At 37.5% G+C, this 12,225-nt stretch overlaps 2 protein-coding genes across 2 annotated transcripts in view; one reads left to right on the forward strand and one right to left on the reverse strand.

The window, feature by feature from the left end:
- Positions 1-2,338, reverse strand: part of LOC126094673 (ubiquitin-like protein 3) — a 487,449-nt gene extending 485,111 nt beyond the window's left edge. The window contains exon 1 of the mRNA XM_049909183.1: positions 1,995-2,338. Within this exon, the coding sequence (XP_049765140.1) occupies positions 1,995-2,024 (30 nt within the window). The 5' untranslated portion in view covers positions 2,025-2,338. The remainder of the gene's footprint in view (positions 1-1,994) is intronic.
- A 255-nt stretch (positions 2,339-2,593) lies between these two features.
- The window catches only part of LOC126094922 (tetratricopeptide repeat protein 5-like), a 134,881-nt gene continuing 125,249 nt past the window's right edge, over positions 2,594-12,225 (forward strand). Inside the window, exon 1 of the mRNA XM_049909569.1 lies at positions 2,594-2,841. Within this exon, the coding sequence (XP_049765526.1) occupies positions 2,776-2,841 (66 nt within the window). The 5' untranslated portion in view covers positions 2,594-2,775. The remainder of the gene's footprint in view (positions 2,842-12,225) is intronic.

The raw sequence follows: 12,225 nt of genomic DNA on the forward strand, positions 1-12,225 counted from the left end.
ACAAATATTGTGCTTCCTTCCTGAGCTAACGATGAAAATTTTAGGTGATAGACATTTTCTATTTATGAAACGAGATGATATTTACGAAAAATGTATAAATGACTCAAATCATCTACATTAATACTCGTACCTCTATTCATTTATATTTTTGCATGCAAACTGTCAAACTATTAATAATTAGGGTGCTTGTCACACACATATTATTATGTAATTGGATAAATGTTTATTTTGATTAAACTATTTTCAGTGATACCTAAAATTATTAAAATATTATGTAGTTTATATTGAAAATCATTATTTCTACGTTGTTTGCACAGGTTGTGCACACTTTTTAGTACGTTATGAACTAAGTGCAATTACCTCTACTACTCGAGTTTCACAATTTAAAGTTGTCTTCAACAACTGGCAAAGAATGATTTTGGTCACACGCGTAATTATGGTAATTTCTAAGTATCTCTCTACCCATTACACATACCTGCGTCTGAGTTCCATAATGAGAAGAACTGATTAATGTTCACCTGTTCTGATTTACTATTGAAATAACATCATTGGAAACCTGTCACCATGTCAGAGACCCAGTAGCAGGGGGTGTCATAGTAGTGGCACATGTACATAAGTTCGACAAATGTTTCTTTTTTGCAGAAGACATACCGATACCAACTGAGCTATATAATATGCAAGTCATATATTTGGCACGGTTTATATATGACGGAAATTCTCTACCCATTAGCGTGACGCTACAAACAAAACATGTGGAGTGCGTTCTTTTCTTTTTTGTATAAGATACGCAGATAACCTTTTCAATTTATGAACTGGGTAAATAAACCTAGTTACATCTCCATCTGTCAAGTAACTACGCATCTGAATTTATATTTCGCTTCGTTAGTTATTTATGGTACTTCATATGCTGCTTGTCTAGCGAATCTTGTTATATGACGCAAATTTATTTGCACTAGGGATTTTAATTACAGCAGATCAAATATCATTAGGAAATTTGGTTGTTTGAGAGACTGCTGATCACAAACAATACGATAGGCCTAAGTGTACACTGCAGCAGATGCCCTGCAATGCAAACTGGACGTCACCACAACTGCATATTCCGTTTCAGTTTCCATGCTCTTGAACTATTTGGAACACACCAATGTCAGCAGTGCAGAGCAAGGTGATACGAAGTGCGCCTATACGAGGTGGGTCAATACAGCTTTGAAGAGAAGATACAGCGCTGACGACGATGCTCCACAAGACAATGGGAATTTCACGTACTTAAATCGTTTACTCTCTACCCCCCGCCCCCCTTTAAGAATTTATTTCGCATGAAGATTAAAACATTTTAAACATAACTTATAATATCCATGACGATAATATCACGCATATGCTTTTACTGGTACTGATAGACTGTCTCGTTTAGGCTTCCAAATAGAAAAGACTTATCAAATAAACGATCGATTTAAAAACATTTGTCTATCTGAGCAGATGAAATTCTTGTGCGGTACCCCAAAAAGTAACAATTATGCCATGTTTAGGACGATATTCACAGAAACAGCTTTGCAGAGAAACTGGTAATCTATTAAAACCATGTCCCACCATCCCTTTAGACTAAATAATGCAACCATTTTCTCTGGCAAAATCAAGCGGATGACATTTCATCATGTCTCGTAATTAATCGTCGGTACTGCTCTTGATTTCTAAGGATCTTGTAAATTTGTTAATTTCAGAATAATCTAGTAACAAAACGTATGCATATAACGCCAGTATCAGCGGAATCATTGACACTGCATAAAATGACAGATATCAGCAATCCCCAGACTGACAATCGCACAGACACAATGTAAACAAGCTTTGCATCGATGCACGTAATTAAAAGGCCTACCAGGATTTCTCGTTCATTATGAACTGGATATTCTGTCATACATGGAGGACTCAATAAGAGAGATTTATAGTGACAGCATCCGTCACAACTCTGCAGTTCATTACTGGTTAAACCGAGGTCTTACCTTGTCCGCTGGTATGTTTCTGGAGCTCATCTTAGAAATTGCGTCGTTTAAACCAATAAGCGTAGAAGTGGATGGTTAATTTCCCAGGGAGTTGATTTTTTTCGTAGCACCAAGCAGCTGGTGGCAGCAGACGAAAATGAGCAACATTAACACACAACACTAAACTTCTTATTACGCCATAATGACGCACAGTTTAGCGAAGTGACGAGAATAATATCGAACCACGTTATCTATCCATTCTTCTACGGATGCGAAACTTGCATTTTTTATACGAAACCAAATAATTTTACACTTTTCCTGGGCACACGGGCAAGAAGCAGTGGCTCCAACCAACGAAAATGGCGAACTCCATCTACTTCTAAGGTCTCTGGATGTTATGCTGCATTCTGGGATAACCACTGCCTTCCCGATTTGGAGCGGCGATGAAGACGAAGCATTTAAAGAAGTATTTACTCGAGTTTGTCTTTTATTCCAAAAAGAATTTCAGCTGTAATTACTTTTTAACGAATTTAAAGTAGGTGGAAAATTTCTTAATCTGTGTAAAAGAAGGCGTATCGTTGCCATGAAAATTTATCGAAACATCATAACATCTCTGGTGACTCCAGGTGTAAATATTTTGGTGTGGGAGTTGACAGTGGGTGGTGGAGGTATATGATGGAGAGGTGATAGTTTCGCCCAGCGTGGGTGAAAGGATTTTTTTTGTAGTTATGTGTAATTCATTTTCTAGATTAGGGGTGTGTTGTGTAATGCAAATCTTGTGATAGACACGTTCTGTTTACCAATGAAGATGACATCCATGGACGAAAATAATTGTGCTCCCACGGAAGTATCAATCGAGGCGTTAAGTGTAAGAATTTAGTTATTTACATTACATAAATGGCTTTTTTTTGTAAATTTCCTGTATCTCTGATTGTAATTCTTTACTCTTACGTCAGCGCATCAGTCATTTGGAAGAAATCATAGAAAATAATCTTGAAGAGGAATACTGGTCCGTAAAAAACAGTTAATATGTAGGAACTCACAAGAACAAACGCAGCTTCGTAAATGATATTTGAAATTTGCTGGAAGAGCCGTTTATATTTCTTCAAGTAATAAGGCCATGTCATTGTTGTCTACATGTTTGCATCATACTTAACATTACATTTTGGAAACCAATTCCTATTTTAAAATTTTTGTTTGTTGTGTGCCTTACTTACATTATAAAAGTCCGTGCACTATTTGTAAAGATTTTACAGTTTCATACTTCTCAGCTTGTTTGTGGAAGTTCAAATGGTTCAAATGGCTCTGAGCACTATGGGACTTCACATCTATGGTCATCAGTCCCCTAGAACTTAGAACTACTTAAACCTAACTAACCTAAGGACAGCACACAACACCCAGCCATCACGAGGCAGAGAAAATCCCTGACCCCGCCGGGAATCGAACCCGGGAACCCTGTGGAAGTTCTTTGAGTAGATTTATTTATGTGGCTTCATTTCTTCAAGAGAAGAAAAACTAAGTCGTCTGAATCTATTTCACATTAAATTTGCTGACTGCAACAAGTGTTCTGCCGCAAGCATTGACTTTCAGACCTACTTCAAATGTCGGCTGCATACAATTTTCGTTACCCAATAATGCTCCTCGAATAGCATTTTTCTCCATAATTAAACTTTTACATTCCTGGTTCAACATCGAATTCTGTATGACAGTTTCGTATATAGGCAAAATATTGGAAATTTTGTTATGAATACCGTTATTGTTAATGCAAATATTGTCTCATATAGTTTGTTTCAGAAAGGAGAAACTAAAGATATATGGAAATCACTTCAGTGATATCTATAGAGAGAGATAGGTGTTAGAAAGAGTTCTGAAGGCTACAGTAACAAACACAAGCTAGTGTATATTATTGTGTCTGGTACTTCTGTTCTCTGTATCTGCCAAAAGGCTTGCAAATAAACATGCTAATTTTCAGATCCTTGATGGAACCAGTGATTATTGACTTGAGTTGCGTTTTATCCAAAATTCATATCAACATTTTTGCAGGATACATCTCATCCTATGTTGCCTCAAGATTTCATGGTATGAGACACATTAGGTTTGTTAGACCAGGTAGTATCATTCACACAAATATTAAAGTATTTTGATAATGCAGATATATTTAAATTATTTCTGTATTTGAAAAGACCTGTAATTGATAGAGAATGAGTATCAAAAACAGAAATACATTAAATATCAAATCATAAGTATGGCCTGTGGCAAGATTTGTGTTACTCTACATCAACTTATTCATTCTGAGTAGGCCTTCCTCATGACCACCTGGCTGTAGGGTTGGTCCTGTAGTCACCTGTGGCCAGCCTAATTGCCTTATGATGAACAATGCCAATGAGCTTTAGTAGGTTTGCTGTGCTGATTCATAAACTTAAACATCCAGTGAGCATCACACATAATCTGCAAATGCACCATGTCTGTTGACAAAGGTCTTTTCCTTAAGGCACTTGAGTGTATTATGTACCATCAGACCTTTGGTTTTTAAATCTTTTAGGTATCACAACCATATCAACAAGTCATCAAAAATGAGTCTGCAAGTGTCACTGTTTTCATGTATCTCACAACTGTATTTCCCATTTTAGGTATGGAAGGGTCACAAGAACTGACCTTTAAAATACTTACACACTGACCATTCCGAGGATAATTTGAACACAATACTATCTGCCCAATCCTCCAAACACATTTTGTCAGTTATAGTCAACATGAAGTCATTCTAAGGTGCAGTGAGTAGCAGAAACTTGTGAAGTTGTTGACAAACAATAACCATTGTACCAGTGTTCCTGTCATTGCTCTGTGAACATTATCTCTTTGTCACAATTGTGCATGGTACCTGAAAAACAGTCATGAAAAGAAGGACCGTTGAAATGCAAGAAAATGTCCCAAACGCCCTACTTGCAGAGCTGCCTGAGAATATTGTCTCTTCTAGTAGTATTATTGGCCTCATCCAAGATTGAAAAATAGCATGTTGTTAAAATAGTAATACTTTGTGAATTGTTTCCTCCAGCAGTGTTTAGTTATCAAGAGTAGAATTGTGTCTTCTGAACCAACATTGGATGTGAGTAAGCTTTCTTTATCTTAGAACTCAGGTAAGTTGCTAGTTGACCATGTATTCCAGGATCTTTCTTACTTAGGTAGTGAGAGCTACACTACCACAAATACTGAGGAATGCACAGTCCTTCCTTGGTTTTATTAGGAGATAAAATATGCCAGTCGCCCCCCCCCCCCCCTCCCTCCATGACGCAGCTTTTTTTAAATTTTTTATTTTAAATGCCGTGTTTCCGAGGAGGTACATCATGTCAAACTTTAGTAATATTTGGCTGCATTGGGAAGCATTTCCTGAGTCTCGACCGGCTCCCATACAAAGAAATTGATATGTCCTGTGCTGATGGAGGTATAATAAGAACAGCCCAGATAACCAATGCAGACCAAATTTTTTAAAAGCACATAAACAACAGCTCCTTCTTAGGGAAAGTTATTTGTAAGAAATGTTGGTGATAGCTCATGGTAATCATTGATTTACCCAAGTTCATTAGTGGGTAGATGGCTCCAGTAATGCACAAAGTCAAAGTCTGGGTTCACTCAGGAGTTGAACAGTTACAGCATAAAGTAATGTTGATGGCCAGTACCCAAGTCCTTTGCAGTCTCTGGTGTAGAAATCAGTTCCTGGCAATGTTAGAGATAGTCACTGCCACTTCACATATACGCCAGTGAGTGGTGGTGGCACAGTGTCGGATGTCCCGACTGTTTCCTTAGTGAGATGTCTAATTTATGGTCCACTACTGTGGTTGGTGCCTGACTCAGAGGACTTGAAGGAAATTACCTGACACAGCTTGGTGCCTGCCTAAATACTGTGGCAGCCACATGTGGCTGCACTATGTAGGCCTCTAATGTGGTGTTTGTGTAGTTTAGATTAGATTTACTTTCATTCCAATTGATCCATTGTAAGGAGGTCCTTCAGGATGTAGAACATGTCAAACATACATGACAGATATTTACAACTAAAACAAATTAGGTAATGTACCTTCTACAGGTCCCAAGGGGAATGATTTTTTAAAAAATACACTATATAGGAGGATCATTTTACAACACTCATTTACTAATATCACATTAATGCACTGAATTTAAAATTGAAAAAAAGTTTTTTTTTATTTGTAAGGTAATAAACATATGATACAACTGCTACACTACTTATTTGTGATGAACCCATTACTGCACTGAAATGAAGTTAGATTGTACTTCAGACACACACATGCGCGTGCGCGCACACACACACACACACACACACACACACACACACAAAATCAGTTGATTCTACTGAGAAATTCATCAGTGGAGTAGGAGTTGGCCACCAATAAATCCTGTAGGCTTCTCTTAAACTTAATTTCATTGGTTGTTAAGCTTTTTATGACTGCTGGAAAAAGTTATTGAAAATGTTTGTTCCTGAATAATGCACACTTTTTTGTACAAGAGTTTTTGTTGTTGTTGTGGTCTTCAGTCCTGAGACTAGTTTGATGCAGCTTTCCATGCTACTCTATGCTGTGCAAGCCTTTTCATCTCCCAGTACCTACTGCAGCCTACATCCTTCTGAATCTGTTTAGTGTATTCATCTCTTGATCTCCCTCTATGAGTTTTACCCTCCACACTGCCCTCCAGTACTAAATTGGCGATCCCTTGATGCCTCAGAACATGTCCTACCAACCAATCCCTTCTTCTAGTCAAGTTGTGCCACAAACTCCTCCCCAATTCTATACAATACCTCCTCATTAGTTATGTGATCTACCCATCTAATCTTCAGCATTCTTCCATAGCACATTTCGAAAGCTTCTATTCTCTTCTTGTCTAAACTATTTATCATCCATGTTTCACTTCCATACATGGCTACACTCCATAAAAAATACTTTCAGAAATGACTTCCTGACACTTAAATCAATACTTGATGTTAACGAATTTCTCTTCTTCAGAAACGTTTTCCTTGCCATTGCCAGTCTACATTTTATATCCTCTCTACTTCGACCATCATCAGTTATTTTGCTCCCCAAATAGCAAAACTCCTTTCCTACTTTAACTGTCTCATTTCCTAATCTAATTCCCACAGCATCACCCGACTTAATTTGAATACATTCCATTATCCTCGTTTTGCTTTTGTAAGTGCCTTTAAATCCTTGTGAAAATTATTCTTATTTCTGGTATAGATTCTATGAACTGAGCTGTTGGTTTGAAAAAGTGATATATTTTTAATGACAAATTTCATTAATGAATAAATAAATTGGGAAGCAGTAGTTAGTATCCCTAGTTCCCGTAACAGGCCTCTACAGGATGTTCTTGAGTTCACATCACACATAACTCTTATTTCACATTTTTGTGTCAGGAAAACTTTAGCTTGGCTTGATGAATTACCCCAAAAAATAACCCCATATGACATTATGGATTGAAAGTAAGCATAGTATGCCAGCTTTTTCATTTTTATATACCCTATGTCTGACAGAATTCACATTGCAAATAAAGATTTATTTGGACGCTTCAGCAGTTCGGTGGTGTGGTCCTCCCAGTTGAATTTATTATCAAGCTGTAATCCCAAGAATTTAACACTGTCCACTTCTTCAGTCTGCTTGTCATCATATGTTAGGCATATACTCGTTGGGCACTCCTTACAAGTTCTGAACTGCAAGTAGTGTGTTTTTTCAAAGTTTAGTGACAAAGAATTGGCTAGGAGCCAGTGATTAATTTCCACAAATATTTTATTAGCTGATATTTCTAAGAATGCACTTGATTTGCTATTTATTGCAATGTTTGTATCATCGGCAAACAAAACAAACTTGGCATCTGGTAATGTTACTAATAAAAGGTCATTCATATACACAAGAAAAAATAAAGGCCCTAAGATGGAACCTTGTGGGGGCCCCCCATGTAATTCGTTCCCAGTTGGATGATGCCTGATAGCTTAATACTTATCTTTTTCCTTAATAACACCCTTTGTTTCCTGCCAGAGATATAAGATTTGAACCATTTTGCAGCCTTTCCTGTTACACTACAATATTCTTATTTACTTAAAAGGATATTGTGATTTACACAGTCAAATGCCTTTGACAGTTCACAGAATATACCAGTTGCCAGCAATTTTTTGTCTCTTGAATTAAATACATTTTCACTGTAAGTGTAGACAGCCTTCTCAATATCAGAACCCTTTAGAAATCCAAACTCTGACTTCGACAGTATTCGAGATAAGATGGTTATAAAGCCAATTACCTTTTCTAAAATTTTTGAGAATGCTGGCAAAATTGAAATTGGATGGAAATTTGACACTATTTTGTTGTGCCCCTTAAACAGTGGCTTAACTTCAGCATATTTCAACCATTCAGGAAATCTTCCATTGCTAAACGACTAGCTTAATATGTTACTTAACTCAGAATTACATTCTTTAATTAACTTTGTTGATATTTCATCATACCCACTAGATGTTTTTGATTTTATAGATTTTATGATGGACATTATTTCTGCTGGGGTAGTGAGGGTCAAATTCATATTATGGAAGTTACTTGAAATGTCTGGTCTGAGGTATCCCATGGCAGCATCTGCAGAACCTGAGAACCCCATCTTTTCAGTAACTGTTATAAAATGTTTGTTAAAAAGTTCTGCAACACTATACACATTTGTCACCAATGTATCATTTACTTTTAATGCTATTTGTCCCTCTTCATGTCTTGTTCTACCAATCTCCTCCTTCACTATATCCCATATTGTCTTTATTTTGCTATCTGATATGACTATCTTTTCCTTGTAATATACTTGCTTTGATGTCCGTATCACAGTCTTTAATATTTTGCGATATTTCTTGTAATGTGCTATAGCATCGACATCAGAACTGTTTCGGATTGACAGATACAGTTTTCTTTTTGTTTTACAAGGTACCTCTATTCCTTGAGTAATTCATGGCTTCTTTGTAGACTTTGCTCTAACCTTGGTTAGTTTTCTGGGAAAACAGTGTTCAACTAAGGTAGGCACTTTATTAGCAAAAGAGTTATATTTTTAATTCATGCCATGAGCACTGTAAACATCACTCCAGTGAATGTCTCTGAGTAGTGTCCTAAAATAATCAATTTTTGGCATGTTGATTACCTTTTGAGTTCAGATTTAACAGATGTTATATCCTGCTCAGTATTAACATTTAACAGAAGGAATTGCATGTCATGGTCTGAGAGGCCATTGACTATTGGTTTTGTAATATAATTTTGTTTTATTGGACTTTTCTATAAAGATATTATCAATGGATGTTTGTGAGCAATTGGCTACCCTAGTTGGGAACTTTACAGTGGGAATTAAGTTGAATGATAGTGTTACTAACTCAAATAAGTTTGTATTGGGAGAGTCTTTACGGAAATCTACATTGAAGTCACCAGCAACCACTATTTCTTTGTTTTTGGTTGTTAAATGGGCCAGTACAGCTCCAAGGTGGTTTATGAACAGATTAAATATACCTGCAGGTGCTCGATATACTCTTAATATTATGAAGGATTTTTTGTGAAATTCTACTTCTGTTGCACATGCTTCCATATGCTGTTCTAGGCAAAGTTTATGAATGTCTGTGTTCTTAAATTTATGGCAGATCCTGATGTGGACCATCCTCTATCAATGCTCATTGATGATACAAAGTTGGATTTTGTGCTTCTGTGGCTGAAACTGAAAAGAAACATTCATTTGATGACTGGGAGATGTCTTTGGAGTTTAAAGATTTCCCTCTTCAAAGTACAGCAGTCGTCAGTAACCTGGTATGCTTGTCAGAAATCTTTCCATTGGTTTCCCATAGTTTTGTGGCAGAGATGTTTTATGGAGTCCCAAAACAATGCTAACAGAGTCTTTTTGCCTTGTTGGTTTCTTCTTGGTGTACTTGCCCTTGTGACATAGAAGGCTGTGATGATTTGTCATTCTGCCAAGGGTCAGGCTAACTGAAGTACTTCTGAATGAATGCATCAGTGGCATAATGCATTATTGTTTTAAATTGATATATCAGAGCTCGAATGCTATGTTAGAAACCAATTTTGTGCACAGTGTACAAATTTCTCCATGGAGCATAATTCTCAACCATATCTGTTAAATGATGGGGAAGGGAGTCACTGGAGTGAAAGTAGTCACCCACTTCCTACAGGACAGTGCCTTGATTTTGTACATAAGTTCCACCCATTCGTCTAGCTGCTCATTTCAGGAAAACTGTGTGAGGTGACTACCTATAGAAGTGAGGCAGCCACATATGAAAATTCTCCTTGGACAACAGTTACCAAGATGTTAGAAAATCTCATCAACATCACCATGAGTGGCCAACCTGCCCAGGTGCTATTCGACTCAGGAGCTTCTTTTTCTGTAATGTCAAATGCTTAGTGTCACCAGGTGAAGAAGACTATGTTGTGTGATAATGAAAGCATTTATGCTGAAAATCGCAAATACGAGGGGTATTCGGAAAGTAAGTTCTGATCGGTCAAGAAATGGAAACCACTGTGAAAATGTAATAAGCTTTGCACATATGTGTTAGACAGTGCCTGTCAGTTGCATCACTTCGCTCTTTTCTGTTCTGAGCACATGATGAGCACATAAAGATGCGTAGAAAATAGTGTCTCCCGCCAAGTATGAGGTCGTGGTGAGAGATTTCTCCTGATGTTATGCAGCCCACATTACAAAACTGTCATACAGTTCCTGCTTCATGACAATTCTCAGTTGCAATCTGCAGGGGAAATGAAAATGCTCCTGCAGTGTTTTCGATGGGAAGTGTTTGATCACCCACACTACAGCCCATAATTGGCTCCCTCTGTGTGTCATCTGTCCTCACAGTATCTACTGGCTATGAAGACAACATTTTCGCATAGACAACGAGCTATAGATGAGCGTAGAGAATTGGCAGGATGCACAGGTGGCTGTCTTCTATGATGAGGGTATTGGAAAATTGGTACAATGCTACGACCAATGTCTAAGTCAGAGTGGTGACTATGTAGAGCAGTGGCTGGAAACTGTAGCCAACTGTTGCAGATAAAATATTTCTGATTATCACAGTGGTTTCCATTTCATGATCAGTCGGAACTTACTTCCTGAATAGCCCTAGTATTTACACTGTGCAGGATCATGTATTTCAAGAATAACTGTCAATGACTGAACACAGCCATACAAATTTGCCATTTTATCAGAATGTAGTTTTAATGTTATTCCTGGATGGGACGTCTTGCAGGCATTACAGTCACAGATTGTGGAAAATGAGAGCTCCAGATTGACAAAACTGTTGCGACAAGCCCACATAAAGAGATTGCTCTGGGTGGTTGTTGGCTGCTGAAGATGTTACCCCACCATTGTTAACAAGACAAGTTCAGGTCATTAGTATAGAAGCTCATGACTGTGAGGTTTTTATCTGTTTGTAAATAGTGTTTACACAACACTTGTGCATTATACGGCTTATTCTATCCATCACCCTGGAAATATATGGCAGAATTCCATATCCTACATCTCTTCTCCTGAACTGTTATTTTTCTATGTTTCATGACACTTCTTGTGCAACTAGTGAAGGACCCATTGCTTTTTAGAACACTTTCCAGTTGTCCATGGTGTAGGTCACATCCTCATCTTGCTTGTGTTACTGATGTATTAAGCATTCCCCTTTTCTGTTTCGGGTATGATTTGAAAGTTGGTGCAAGTATCAGACTGTGTGAATTGGTTTTCAGTACACGTTGTGGGCCAGATTCTCACCATTCATCATAATCAGTACATGTAGAAATGGTAGTTGTTGATCCTATTCTACCTCTATAGTGATTTTAATGTTTGCATGTAGACTGTTCTAAAGTAGTCACTGAGCTGATCGTCACCGTGGCTCCAAATAATGGAGGTATCATTGACATACATATTCCATATCTTAGGTCTACAAGTTGTCAAATTCAGCACCTGTCTTTCAAAATGCTCACAACTAATGGACTAAGTGAATTATCATGGTGATACTTTCCAGGTGTTCATAGAAATATCCATTCCAGATAAAGTAACTTTTAGTAAGAGAGATATAGACAACAGTTTGGTGATATCCTATGGGAAATTGGAATCAAGTCACTGAATTGCACCCTGATAAACAAAGAACCAACAGCTAGACTGACTAGGATGTCATTTGGTCCAAGTTTTAGTTTCTTCAACTTCTCAGACCTTTATGTACATGCCAGTCCTTCCCATGTGCAGCTGAAGC

Source organism: Schistocerca cancellata, chromosome 8 (genome assembly GCF_023864275.1).
Source record: "Schistocerca cancellata isolate TAMUIC-IGC-003103 chromosome 8, iqSchCanc2.1, whole genome shotgun sequence".
Taxonomy (NCBI): Eukaryota; Metazoa; Arthropoda; class Insecta; order Orthoptera; family Acrididae; genus Schistocerca; species Schistocerca cancellata.